This window comes from Trichomycterus rosablanca, chromosome 1 (genome assembly GCF_030014385.1).
Source record: "Trichomycterus rosablanca isolate fTriRos1 chromosome 1, fTriRos1.hap1, whole genome shotgun sequence".
In the NCBI taxonomy this organism is placed as follows: domain Eukaryota; kingdom Metazoa; phylum Chordata; class Actinopteri; order Siluriformes; family Trichomycteridae; genus Trichomycterus; species Trichomycterus rosablanca.
Genome location: NC_085988.1, coordinates 30,140,122 through 30,152,659, shown reverse-complemented (window position 1 = coordinate 30,152,659; position 12,538 = coordinate 30,140,122). Strand labels below are relative to the sequence as shown.

At 39.5% G+C, this 12,538-nt stretch overlaps 1 protein-coding gene across 3 annotated transcripts in view; it reads left to right on the top strand.

Annotated features, from left to right (window-relative positions):
• furinb (furin (paired basic amino acid cleaving enzyme) b) overlaps positions 1–12,538 on the top strand; it is a 195,222-nt gene that overhangs the window by 92,640 nt on the left and 90,044 nt on the right. For all 3 annotated transcript variants that reach the window (XM_062991282.1, XM_062991274.1, XM_062991264.1), the window contains exon 3: positions 361–459. In XM_062991282.1, coding sequence (XP_062847352.1) covers positions 361–459 — 99 coding nt within the window. The remainder of the gene's footprint in view (positions 1–360; positions 460–12,538) is intronic.

Below are 12,538 nucleotides of genomic sequence, written 5' to 3'. Positions count from 1 at the left end.
AAACTAGATGTATGCAGCCAAGTACTGGAACCTCCAGGGTGCATGCAAACTCAGAGTGGGACATCGGTTCAGCTGACAATGACCTGACAATAACCTCAAGCATACAGCCAAAGTGTTTGTATCCATATCTCAGAGAAGCTTGTAATATCTGTGATGGTGTGTAATTGTGTGTGTGTGTGTGTGTGTGTGTTTGAATTAGTGATGGTCTGAAAGTGAGAGAAATGGCTTTACTTCTGAGCACAGTTATTTACAGTAATGAGTTCTTTTCCCTGGAGTGGGTTTGACCATCTCTCTCTTCTATCTATCCATCTGCCTGTCTATCTATCTAATAATTATAATTATCTGTGTGTGTATTTACAGATTTTTGGTGACTACTACCACTTTCAACACAGAGGAGTTGTGAAGAGGTCTGTTTCAGGCCATCGTGGGGTCCATGTTCGTTTGCTTAGTGAACCACAGGTATACGCACACACACACACACACACACACACACACAAACACACAAGAACAAAAATCTAAAATCTATCAAGAGACTAAAATGAAAAGATCTGTGGTGGACAGAGCCCGCCCAAGTGGGGCTAGAAAGCAGGCGGGAGGATATTACAAACTCAAAATTCGTAGTACGGGAGCAATGACAGTCATGAAGGTCTGATCTGTGTGTGTGTGAGTGCGTGCTGATGATAAGCTATCAGCCCCTACAGGCAAGGAAAAGTGCTGTATATTTGCCCCTTGGGTCTCATGTTTCCACAGATCACTCTGAGATGATCACCTTATCTAACCACTTTCAGGAAGCACTGTTGCTGCCTACCAATCAGTGCTAGTGATGTGTGACTCCAGAATTCATTTTTTAAAACAAATCTTTTTTATGAAACCAGCCAAGCTGGCTTACAAGAGAAATTAAATCAAAAGGTTTGTAATGCTTGTGCAATTTTATTTTGTAAAAACACAATTTATTATTGTACAGCTATAATATTATTATATTACAAAAGAATTATAAGAATTAAAATAGCTTTTAATAGCTTTTGCTTTGCTTGGATTTTTCTCAAATGATCAAATGTCATGTTTTGATCCTTTTTTTGGACCAAAATTTATTAAAAGGGAACACACCTAAATACTATTACTCTGTGCTAAAATAAATTTTTAAAAATATATAAAATACAACCTAAAATTACAGCGAAATGTTACAGCCTGTCCAAAAGGGTGCTGTCTGTCTGTCCGTCCATATCTCACATTTTATGGATTTTTATGTTGTTAAATTCAGCAATTAAACAGCAGTGTGCCTTAAAATGTGTATTTTTCCTTAGGAAAAATAAAATCACAAGAGGTTTAAACCTTTCCATAAGAACTAATTTTCTGTCTGTAGACATTAAAAAGCCTATTGGTTACTTCTTTATGTTTGTGTAATAAAAACTTCTATCTGCTGTATGGCTCCATGACTTGAGAGACTATTCTGATTAATGAGCTGAAACCAAGTTAAAATGAGTTCAGTGTGGATGAAAATCGCTAAATTAAAACTCATGGCTTTCTGTCATGTTTCAATTTTGAAAAGAGCTAAAACTCAATGAGTCAATCCTGAAAGTATCAAATGAGCCATTTCCTTTGTGTCAAATGTCACTCGTTGTCAGACATGAGGTAACTAACTCATGCTCGTGAGTTAGACAAAGAGTGATTTCTCTGAAAATCTAGTCAACGTTTCTTTAACCAGTCTGATGGAACTTTGTTGTGAAAATGGTCAGACTAATAAAATAATATAAAGCTTGTGTAAATAAGAGGGTGACATGGTTGTATGGCTGTTAAAGCAGATGTTGCACAGCATTATGGTTCCTGAGGACCTAGATTTGATTCTTACCTTGGCCACTGTCTGTAAAAGATTTGCTAAACACACTAAGTATGCTAGTTAATCAAATGTGGATTATTCTTTGTGCTACGGAAAAAGAAATGTATGACTCTCTGGTAGGTGAAGAGAAATCCAGGTTGGAGGTGGCATGTAATAGTCTGTAGCTCTCTTTGGTCAGGGCAGAGGTGTTGCAAGCGGTGCAGGACGTTACGGTTGAGGAACTTTGTAACAAGCATTTTTCATTGCAATTCTGCAATTGGGACATGCATCCCCAGCTCATCAGGGGCTATTTGGCACTGGGGTTTCTATGCTGGTGTTTTTGGTGGCCTTTGACCGAAATGCCTCATCATTCCAGCTGTGCACTCACAACAAGGGGCCCAAGATACGCCCTGCGGAGTTACTGCACCTGCTGCCCATTCTGTTCCTCCTTTGGTCTCATTTACCTTCATTTGTTTCATTTTGTGACTGTTGCACTCTCAGAGCAACACTGGGATTTTGGTTGTGGTTAATTGGCTTGCACAGGGCTGCACATTATCATGCTACAGAATCTCCCCCTGTCAAAGAGGCCAGTGAAATTCTCAGTGGTCAGAGTCTATGGTTTGCTCAATAACCTGGTGTCAGATTGGGCATGCCTTCAGCCCAGCAGTTCATTCAGTACTGAAAAAGAGCATTGGAAAAGCCCTGCAACACCCTCAGGTTACCCCTGTGTGTAGAACGTCTGCTGCAAACCAGGAAAAGCATTTGGGGCATTTGCTGTCACTAGAAACTAAGTGATGGATATGGATATATACACATATCCCACTGGAGATTATACGTCATGCCATGTTAAGAAGATCTATAATCTCATGTGGCTCATTCAGAAAGGTTATGTTAATTTCAGGTCTAAATTCACTAGGGCTTTGAGAGCATTAGCTTTTTAAATAGGAGGCATTGTTAAAAAAAAACTCCCTAAATCAAGGTCAGCCAGTGCAATATGGGATATTTTATTCATGTACACTTGCATGTATATCATCTGAGGAAATATAATTTTCCAGCAAGCAGAATGTGATTTTCATACCAAACTGAAATGAGGTTACAATCTGTGCTTTCTGCTAAGAAAAAGTGAGGAAAAGTAAAAAAAGCTACTAATATATCAAACCAAGTATGACCTGACCTTGTACCACATCTGCTGGATTTGGAATGTAAAAATCTCAAGAGACTGAAATATAAAAAGTGAAACTTGGGTTGTAAGGATAACATAGGAAAGGAGCACACAAAGCAGGAGACAGAGGGTGTGGGTGAGTGGGTGTGGATGTTTTACTTTAAATCTGATACACATACAGGAGTACAGATTCACCCAAATAAATTTGTGCTAAATATTTATTTATTTATTAGGATTTTAGCATCATGTTATACACAGGTAGTTATTGGTTACACAAGATTCATCAGTTCAAGTTAAATGTCAAACACAGTCATGGACAAATTTGTATCTCCAAATCACCTCACTTTCATGTCTTTGGACTGTGGGAGGAAACCGGAGCTCCCAGAGAAAACCTGGACCAGGACCGCTGGGAATCGAACCCAGGACCTTCTTGCTGTAAGGCGACAGTGCTACCCACCGAGCCATCGTGCAGACCCTGTAGACTAGGTGTTCTAATCCCTCAGCACAACTCTTACATTGTGAGGGGTTGAAGATGTCCTCTTTGGAGGGATTCAGTGATCTCTTAGAAATGTTTCCCCACCATGACACATCATCAGTTGTGTACCGCTGCCTCACCGAGTGTTTTAAACTTTATTAAAAGACACCCTCGGCCAAGGCCGGCCCTCTGCAGACAGCTCGGACCTGGGTGTGTGTCGCATGGGGACTGAGTGAGCATTTGGCAGCCCATATCGTCTCCTTTTGTTTCAACGTCGGCCAGTGACTGATCATTTCTGTGGCAGTGGCAAGTTTTTAATAGCCTTTCGTTGGGCTTGACCTTTGATGCTTACTCCCCTCAGGAGCTTTACAGTGGAATTGGCTTCAAAGTCCCTGCAACTCACCTGCACTGGATGCACCTTTACCCTCTAGCCCTGCTGCTCTGCTTCAGCTGCCAGGTTAGCATACGGCAGCTTTTTACTTTGGTATGCTTCATTAAAGGCATCCTTCCAAGGGACCATCAGCTATATGATAAATACAAGCAGGCTGGAGTGGGACCAAAAGATTCAGAAGAAGGTTGGTCACTGCAATCTCTAATGGAAAGGTAAGTCCTTGGCTTAGGTAGATGTGCAATTACAACCCACTAGGATGTGTTTAGTGGTTGCTGGGGCTACAGATTGGGAACAGGCTTTTACGAAGCCAGAGATGAAGGTTTGTTGGAGACATATGGCAGCATGGTGATAAAACCTATTGATTTTCATATTTCACAGCTCGCCCCGTGTGATTTTTTTTTTTTTTTATTGCTCAATGCCACCCCATTCCATCTAGCAGCTTTGCTGGGCTTGGAGGACTGTTCTGGCACACCTGGCTGCTTCCTCCTGGCGGCACACCCTCTCCACCACCAGATACTGGCACTCATTTGGATTTGTCCACTGCCAAATGGGTTTTCCTGCTCCTGACTCTAATCCCCCTCTGCCAATGTTGGACATGCCCCAGGATGTCCAAATGATTGAGGGTGATCTTTGCCTCTGCTGCTGCTGCAGCTGGATTGCATTTGTTTCCTGTTGCCAGAGTAAGGGAGCTCCGCTTACTACAGAGTCATGAGACTCTGTGATTGTCATTTCTAGCCTTGTCTTAGCACATTTGTTTTTCTCCACCAGACTTGAAAATGGCAGTGAGAGAGCTCAGTTTCCGTACAGCCCTATGCTGCTGAGGCATCTTGGTAGTCCAAGTCACTTCCTCACTTGTGCGCTCACCAGTCTCTCCAGCTGCTTGACATGGGATAGCGTAACCTCATAGACGGTAATGAGTTGGCCACATGGGATGGGCCAACAGGCCAAATTGCAAGCACCCCAGCTTCAGCTTTCCTGAAAGAGCAGTAATTGTTAATTGTTAATATTGTTAGTATTGTTAATTTTTATGAGGCCATATTAAGTCTGAGTTGTACCACCGTACAGGGCTTTTGATGAGCTTCTACAGGATTGTTGGTATTGATTCATTATTGATGCAGAAACTCTCATTGATGAGCCTCCCTTCGACAATTGGAAATAGTGAGAGATTTGCTGGGTTTTCTATTCATGCCCATTTGATGTTTTTGTGGACTTTATTTAACAGACATCTGGTGTATGTTTTTTGTAGATACGGTCAAAAGTTTATATACACCTAGTCTTGAATCTTAAATGAAATGAAAGAAAGACAAACCTTGAGCTACTGAGGCAAAACTGCAACAATTTGTGTCCTCAGTTACCAAACAAAAAAGTGTAATTAACAGGAAAGGTGATGAAACAGTGGTTAACACACCTCTGTCTTTTTGGAGTGTGTTGCAGACATCAGATTCTAAATGTGTTTATAGTCACAAAATACAATGAAGATGATCAGTGATTCTTTCTGCTTTTGTCAGTTAAATAAAGGGTTCAGGAGAACTAACAAATAGTAATTTCTGCTCATTAGAAATTACTAAAACCATGAATTTTTTTTTTTTTTTTTTACAAAATGTTCCAACTTTTTTTGTATATGCACAGAAAAGTCACCAGCTGTAATGAGTCATAATCACTAATTAAATTTTTTTTAATAACATACACAGACAAGGCATAACATTATGACCACTGACAGGTGAAGTGAATAACACTGATTATCTCTTCATCACAGCACCTGTTAGTGGGTGGGATATATTAGGCAGCAAGTGAAAATTTTATCCTCAAAGTTGATGTGTTAGAAGCAGGAAAAATGATCAAGCGTAAGGATTTGAGTGAGTTTGACAAGGGACAAATTGTGATGGCTAGACGACTGGTCAGAGCATCTTCAAAACTGCAGCTCTTGTGGGGTGTTCCCAGTCTGCAGTGGTCAGTATCTATCAAAGGGTCACAGGGTCATGGGCGGCCAAGGCTCATTGATGCACATGGGGAGTGCAGGCTGGCCCGTGTGGTCTGATCCAACAGACGAGCTACTGTAGCTCAAATTGCTAAAGAAGTTAATGCTGGTTCTGATAGAAAGGTGTCAGAATACACAGTGCATCACAGTTGCAGGGCTGTTTTGGCATCAAAAGGGGGACCAACACAAAATGATGAAGGTGGTCATAATGTTATCCCTGATTGGTGTATGTATATATTTATATTTAGTTAAAAGATTTTAAAAGCCTTTATTACAGAAATACAGCAAATGCGCAAACACTCAAAATGGGCCAACAATTATCAGAAAGTCAATGCTGTCAGAAAAAAATTTGATTCCCAGGTATGATGTTTATTTTAACTACTGTTTTATGTTAATAAAAAAAAAGAAAAATCGTCTCCTGACATACATTTTCCTATGCCAAATCATGAGGTAGTCATTCCCGAAGCTAAGAATGAAGTCTTTTGAACTGTGCGCTTGTTGGTAATGTCATTAAACTGCAGGACCTCAGGCCTTCTTATCCAATATCAGTCCCTGACCACACAGGTGTTCTTTTGACTGAGTGGACATAAATTACCACAGACACATATTACAATTTTGTCAGAAGCCTTTCCCAAACAGTACAGCCTACAAGGGAGGGAGCAACTTTATATTAATGTCCTTGGTTTTAGAATGAGATGTCCATCAAGCTTATGGTCAGGTGTCTAGGAGGAAAAAGAAAATAAGGCATTTAAAACATGTTTTAACAAGTTAATTAAAAATTATATATATATACATATATATAATTAATCTCAGAATTTCATATAGTTAATCGCGATTAATCGCATAAAAAAAAAAAAAATCTGTGTAAATGTTATAGAAAACAAGGATTTTTAAGTGAAATGTTACAATTAAAATGGTGAACACATTTTATGCTAAATGTACTTATGTTAAAAACTGCTGGGACAAGAGAAAACTGTAAGGGAGTTTTATTCACTCACATACTAGGCAGTAATACTATCCAGCAGAGACCCTTGACTTCGTATAAATGTCAGATTATAGGTTAGAATTTCTCCATCAGCAAACACTGTAGATCAGCGGTGCTTTAGGTGGGATAAGGCGTAGTTATTGTAACAGACTTTTCTGTGGTTGTATCATGACAATGGTTTGATGGACGTTTCTACACGAAGTGAGTGTGTTTTGACCCTTTGGGGCTTCCATAGTTCATGTAATAGCATGCTTGGCTAACGTGATGACTCTAGCTGTCCGCTATTCGGTACCGTAACAGAAGCAGTTAATAAAGTGTTTTGCTCCCGACAATTTGTGAATATACCGTGTATTAATTTCTTTATTAAGCGAGTGCATCACTACGACGCTCGGTTACATTATGTTAACAAACCGCAAATGAAACACGGTGGCAAGTCTCAACATGAACTACGGATGACTCGCAGGGCCAAATAGAATTTGCGTTAACGGCACTATTTTTTTTAATTGTGTTAAATTGAGATTGCGTTAATGCGTTATTATTGCGTTAACTTCGACAGCCCTAATATATATATATATCCATTTTATCAGTTCCACTTACCATATAGAAGCACTTTGTAGTTCTACAATTACTGACTGTAGTCCATCTGTTTCTTCCCATGCTTTGTTAGCCCCCCCCACAGGACCACCACAGAGCAGGTATTATTTAGGTGGTGGATCATTCTCAGCACTGCAGTGACACTGACATGGTGGTGGTGTGTTAGTGTGTATTGTGCTGGTATGAGTGGATAAGACACAGCAGCGCTGCTGGAGTTTTTAAACACCTCACTGTCACTGCTGGACTGAGAATAGTCCACCAACCAAAAACATCCAGCCAACAGTGCCCCGTGGGCAGCGTCCTGTGACCACTGATGAAGGTCTAGAAGATGACCAACTCAAAAAGGAGCAGTAGATGAGTGATCGTCTCTGCCTTTACATCTACAAGGTGGACCAACAAGGTAGGTGTGTTTAATAGAGTGAACAGTGAGTGGACACTCCAGCAGCGCTGCTGTGTCTGATCCACTCATACCAGCACAACACACACTAACACACCACCACCATGTCAGTGTCACTGCTGTGCTGAGAATCATCCACCACCCAAATAATACCTAATCTGTAGTGGTCATGTGGGGGTCCTGACCATTAAAGAACAGGGTGAAAGCAGGCTAAAAGAAGTATGCAGAGAAACAGACTACAGTCAGTAATTGTAGAACTACAAAGTGCTTCTATATGGTAAGTGGAGCTGATAAAATGGACAGTGAGTGTAGAAACCAGGAGGTGGTTTTAATGTTATGGTTAATTGGTGTATATACTGTATATATACTGTGTGTTTTTTATTTACAAAACTATTAAAACCCTTTATATAATACTATGTAGAAGTTCATTTGGTAGCAATGTCATCTGCAAGTCATCTTGGATACATTTCCACAAGCTTTGCACACCTGGATTTGTGTAGTTTATTTCACTCTCCATAGCAGAACCTCTCAAGCTTTTCCAGATTGGTTAGTGAGCATCTGTGAACTGCCATCTTTAGGTCTCCTAACAGATGGTCAGGGTTTAAGCCTGGACTGTGGCTGGATCACTCCAGGACATTTAAAGATTTGCACTGCAGCCACTCCATTGCTGATTTAGACATATGCTTTGGGTAATTATCATGTTGAAAGGTAAATTGTAGCCCCAGTTTGAGTTTGTGTGTTTGTTTTTTACTGTATTTGCCACTTTTGTCTCATCAAACAAGAGAATTTCTGATTCTGTCCAGAGTCCTTTAAATGCAATTTAGCAAACTCAAAGCATGCTGCCATGTGTCTTCTGCTCAGCAGTGGCCACTCTGTCATAAAAGCCTGATTTATGAGATGTGGCAGCAGTGGTTGTCCATCTAACAGGTTTTCTCCATTTCTGCACAGGAGTCTTGGAGCTCTTTTGATAAACTGTTGGACTCTTTTTTACTTTCCTATCCAAGACCCTTCTTGCCCAGATGCCCAGTTTGCTCAGATCGAAGGTGCAAGTCTGTGCCAAGTTTCTTCCATTTCAAAATAATAAGGCCATTGTGAGCTTGTAAATACTTAATATTTTAGACATATATTTAAATCCTTTCCTTGATCTATGCCTTGTCACAGTTCAATTTCTGAGATCCACAGACAGTTCATTGGAATTCATGGCTTGTTTTTTTGTTCTGACAGTGCAAAAAACAAACAGGTCTCACCTGCCCACAGTGTGAAGTGCCTCTGAAAGGGGTTGAAATACTTTTGTGAATAAAAGAGTTTGATTTTAGATTTAACTAAGTGGAAAAACACTTTAACACACCAGAGCTGACATCTGAAACTCGTCCGGCAGGCTGGAGGTCTACACAAACAACAACTGGCTGTTGTTCAAGGGAGGGTGCCGGAAGGGATTCCTCATAACAATGCAATTACGATCTCTGCTGGCTGATTATTGGCACCTGCACAGAGACGGGGGATAATGGGGATCAGGGTGTGTCTCTCTGTACACAAAGTTGATCCACGTATGAACTCGCCTTGTGCAGGTGAAAAGATGCAGTCGGCTACTGCACACATGTCGGAGGGGGCGTGTGTTAGTCACGGCTCTCCTCAGTCAGAGTGGAGGTCAACGTCAGTAGAGAGGAAGCGTAATGCAATTGGGTAATTGGATACGACTAGATTGGGAGGTAAATTGGGGGAAAATGCAAAAAAAAATTAATTGAAAAATATAGCTTTACTTCATAATTATGCATAGGTTGATAGTTAAAATGGCAGTTATATACATTTAAAAACAAATCTACAACACATTCAAGTTAAGGAGTAATAATACTGTCTGAATCCACTGTGTCATAGCAGTCTTGATTTGTGCAACTTTTTTGTGACTGAATGATTGGGTTCTTGAAATATATTTGACCACTTGGACAAATGATCTCCCAGCTTAAGCTTACAGTGTTTATTCACTGATCTTGGCTAGAGGCTATAGTTTCATGGACCTTTGAAGGGTTTAGTCAAACTAACCCTATGTAGATGGGTATCCTGTTTAGTCACCTGCTGCAGTAATAATTATGCCACAAAAAAAATAACCTGTCAGAACATTACATATCTCAAGGTAGGGCTGGGCAGTATGATGGTACATTTGGTATACCGTTTTTGATTCCTCATACGGTATGGATTTTTCATATACCGCCATACTGTAACACAGTTCATTTTTTTAACAGCTGTAGGCTTCAAAAGGCAGCAGATCATATAATATTGTTCACCGCTAGAAGCGATATGGAGTGCTGTGCAGATAGCTCAATAGTTAGCCGGTAGTGTTAGTATGACAGTGTTAACAGATGAGAGAGGCTTCCTCAATATAGTGAAAAAAAATAAACAAAAAAATGGAGGATGAAGAGAGGATATATACTATATATACTGCACGGCTTGTCGTGCTACGGCTGTTGCAAACAACAACATCACAAATGCAGTAACAGTCCACATATGCACATATGATTCCTCTATAGGAATCAAGAAAGTCAAGAAAGAAGCTTTCAGAGCAATGTATAAAAAACGGTGGATTCCAGGTATGTCTTACGGGGGGAAAATACTTCAGGTCAGTCGCTAAACCAGCGCTATAAGCGAACTAAAAGCAGAGATAAATAAAGTTGTCCACATTTCTACAGCAGACCTGTGGTGAAGTTGTACAGTGAAGTTTGCAAATGTCATTTTATTTGTTAAAGAGAGAGATAAGGGTAATTGTACAATACTTCAATATTAAATAAAATGTATTTATTGCAGCTGTTTCACACATACTGATTCCATCATATATTGTGTCATTTTGTGGGGCTAAGCAAAGCTTATAGTACTTAAACCTTCATTATATACATAGTGAAATTAAAAGTTTTTATATTCTATGTACTTATGACAGTAGAATAAGCCACAGACATATAAAAAGTCCCAGTCATACAATAAATAAAACATACCGTGATATACAGTGATACAAATTTTTGGTCATATCACCCAGCGCTATCTTAAGGTTCATTAAATTGATTAAATCTTAAGTTAATTTACTTTTCTTGTTTACTTTTACTAATATTGTACTTTTACTGACATCCAAATACAGTAACACACATACTTACCCACACCCCAATATCACCAAATTATTCCCTCTCTTAAATAAAGACACCAGCGGCTCAATGTGACCTACTGTTAACACAGTGGTAGCTGCTGCACTGCCTCCACTGACTAATAAATTACTACCTCGAGTCAGCATTACAGACCATGTAATTATGCATCTAAAGCACTGGTGATTACAAACAGATTGGTCTTTGTCCAGCCTGTGCTTTAGTATTTAGGCTAAACCTGCAGAAAATTAAATATTTGAAGATAGGATAAAACAGTTTACACTGTGAGAATGAGGTACAGAGTTGATCAAAGTCAGAGAGGCAGAAAATGTGACGACCAAAAGAAAGTAAAAGAGATGCATCTGGGGTTTTACGTCTTTGGTCTAGGACAAAATCTGAAATTAAAGAGCAACATTTTTAAATTCAGTTAGAAAGAATGCTATCTGGTGGATCATGATTTGTTGTTCCTAGAGTTAGAAGACGTTGTGACTACTTTTAAAGCCATCCATTATGCTGCTTGAAATCTCTGTCTAAAGCTTAGTATTTAACACAAGTATCAATTGTGGCAAATGTTAAAAACTTCCTCAAGTTTTTTTGGGACAGAATGATTAATAATCCACAAGTTTATGGAACCATAAATCCCTTCTGGACAGGTGTGGCACACAATGGATCTGTTTGAAAACCTAGTGAGCTCTCTACATAGACTCATTTTGAGTCATCATATGCACTCTCCCGAGTAAAAATGCTGTTCAAATTCTTAGATGCCTTAAAATGCTGCCTAGTAAATTACCTTAAATTTAACTGTTATTTTGACTGAATAATGAGGATGCATCCAATGCCTCCAGTGCCATCCAAGGCAATCCCAGCTTTCAATGCAGCACAACTTTTCTCACAAAAAATGACAAATATGGAGGATAAATGCGGATCAACGAGTTATTTTCAAATGTAAATAAATTATCATCGTATAAATTGGTCATTTATTTGCTGTACACAGAGGGAGATGTTAGCTGGCATGCTAGAGCATTGTGCCACCTCATCACATTGGTTTGAATGGCATGAGGCTAACAGTGTTATCTTAGTAAGCGAAAACTGATGTTATCACTGTCTGAGTAGCGCGTCCAAATAACGTGACTTGTAAGTCGATGTCTTATTAGAATCCTCTCTGCTAAGGCAGCTGCCTATGTAGGCAGTAGACAGCAAGGCAGCTCACTAGGTTTTCGAACAGACCCTTTATGTAACAAAACTCACATAAATGTCAACAAAAAGGTCACGTAAAAAAGGATTAAGGTGATCTATAAGCTACTTGAACAACAATTACACAGAGAACTCTAAGCAATAAACTTTCACCACAGTCGTCTTTGTTCCTGCACCAAACACAAAAAAATGGCTAAAAGGAGTGTGTCTAAAATTTGTACTTAATTGTCAGAATCATTAAAATAGACTGCTTCTCTGCTTCTCTGCAAATGGTACTGAGATATTACCTGCTAATAATGAAACCAAATGAAATGAAACCAAATAACCTGAATTAATAAGTGGAGAAATACAATGCTGCCAGATGTTACAGCATCGCGTTTTGCTGTCTGTATTAGAATAATACTAAGTATGCTAGTAAGAA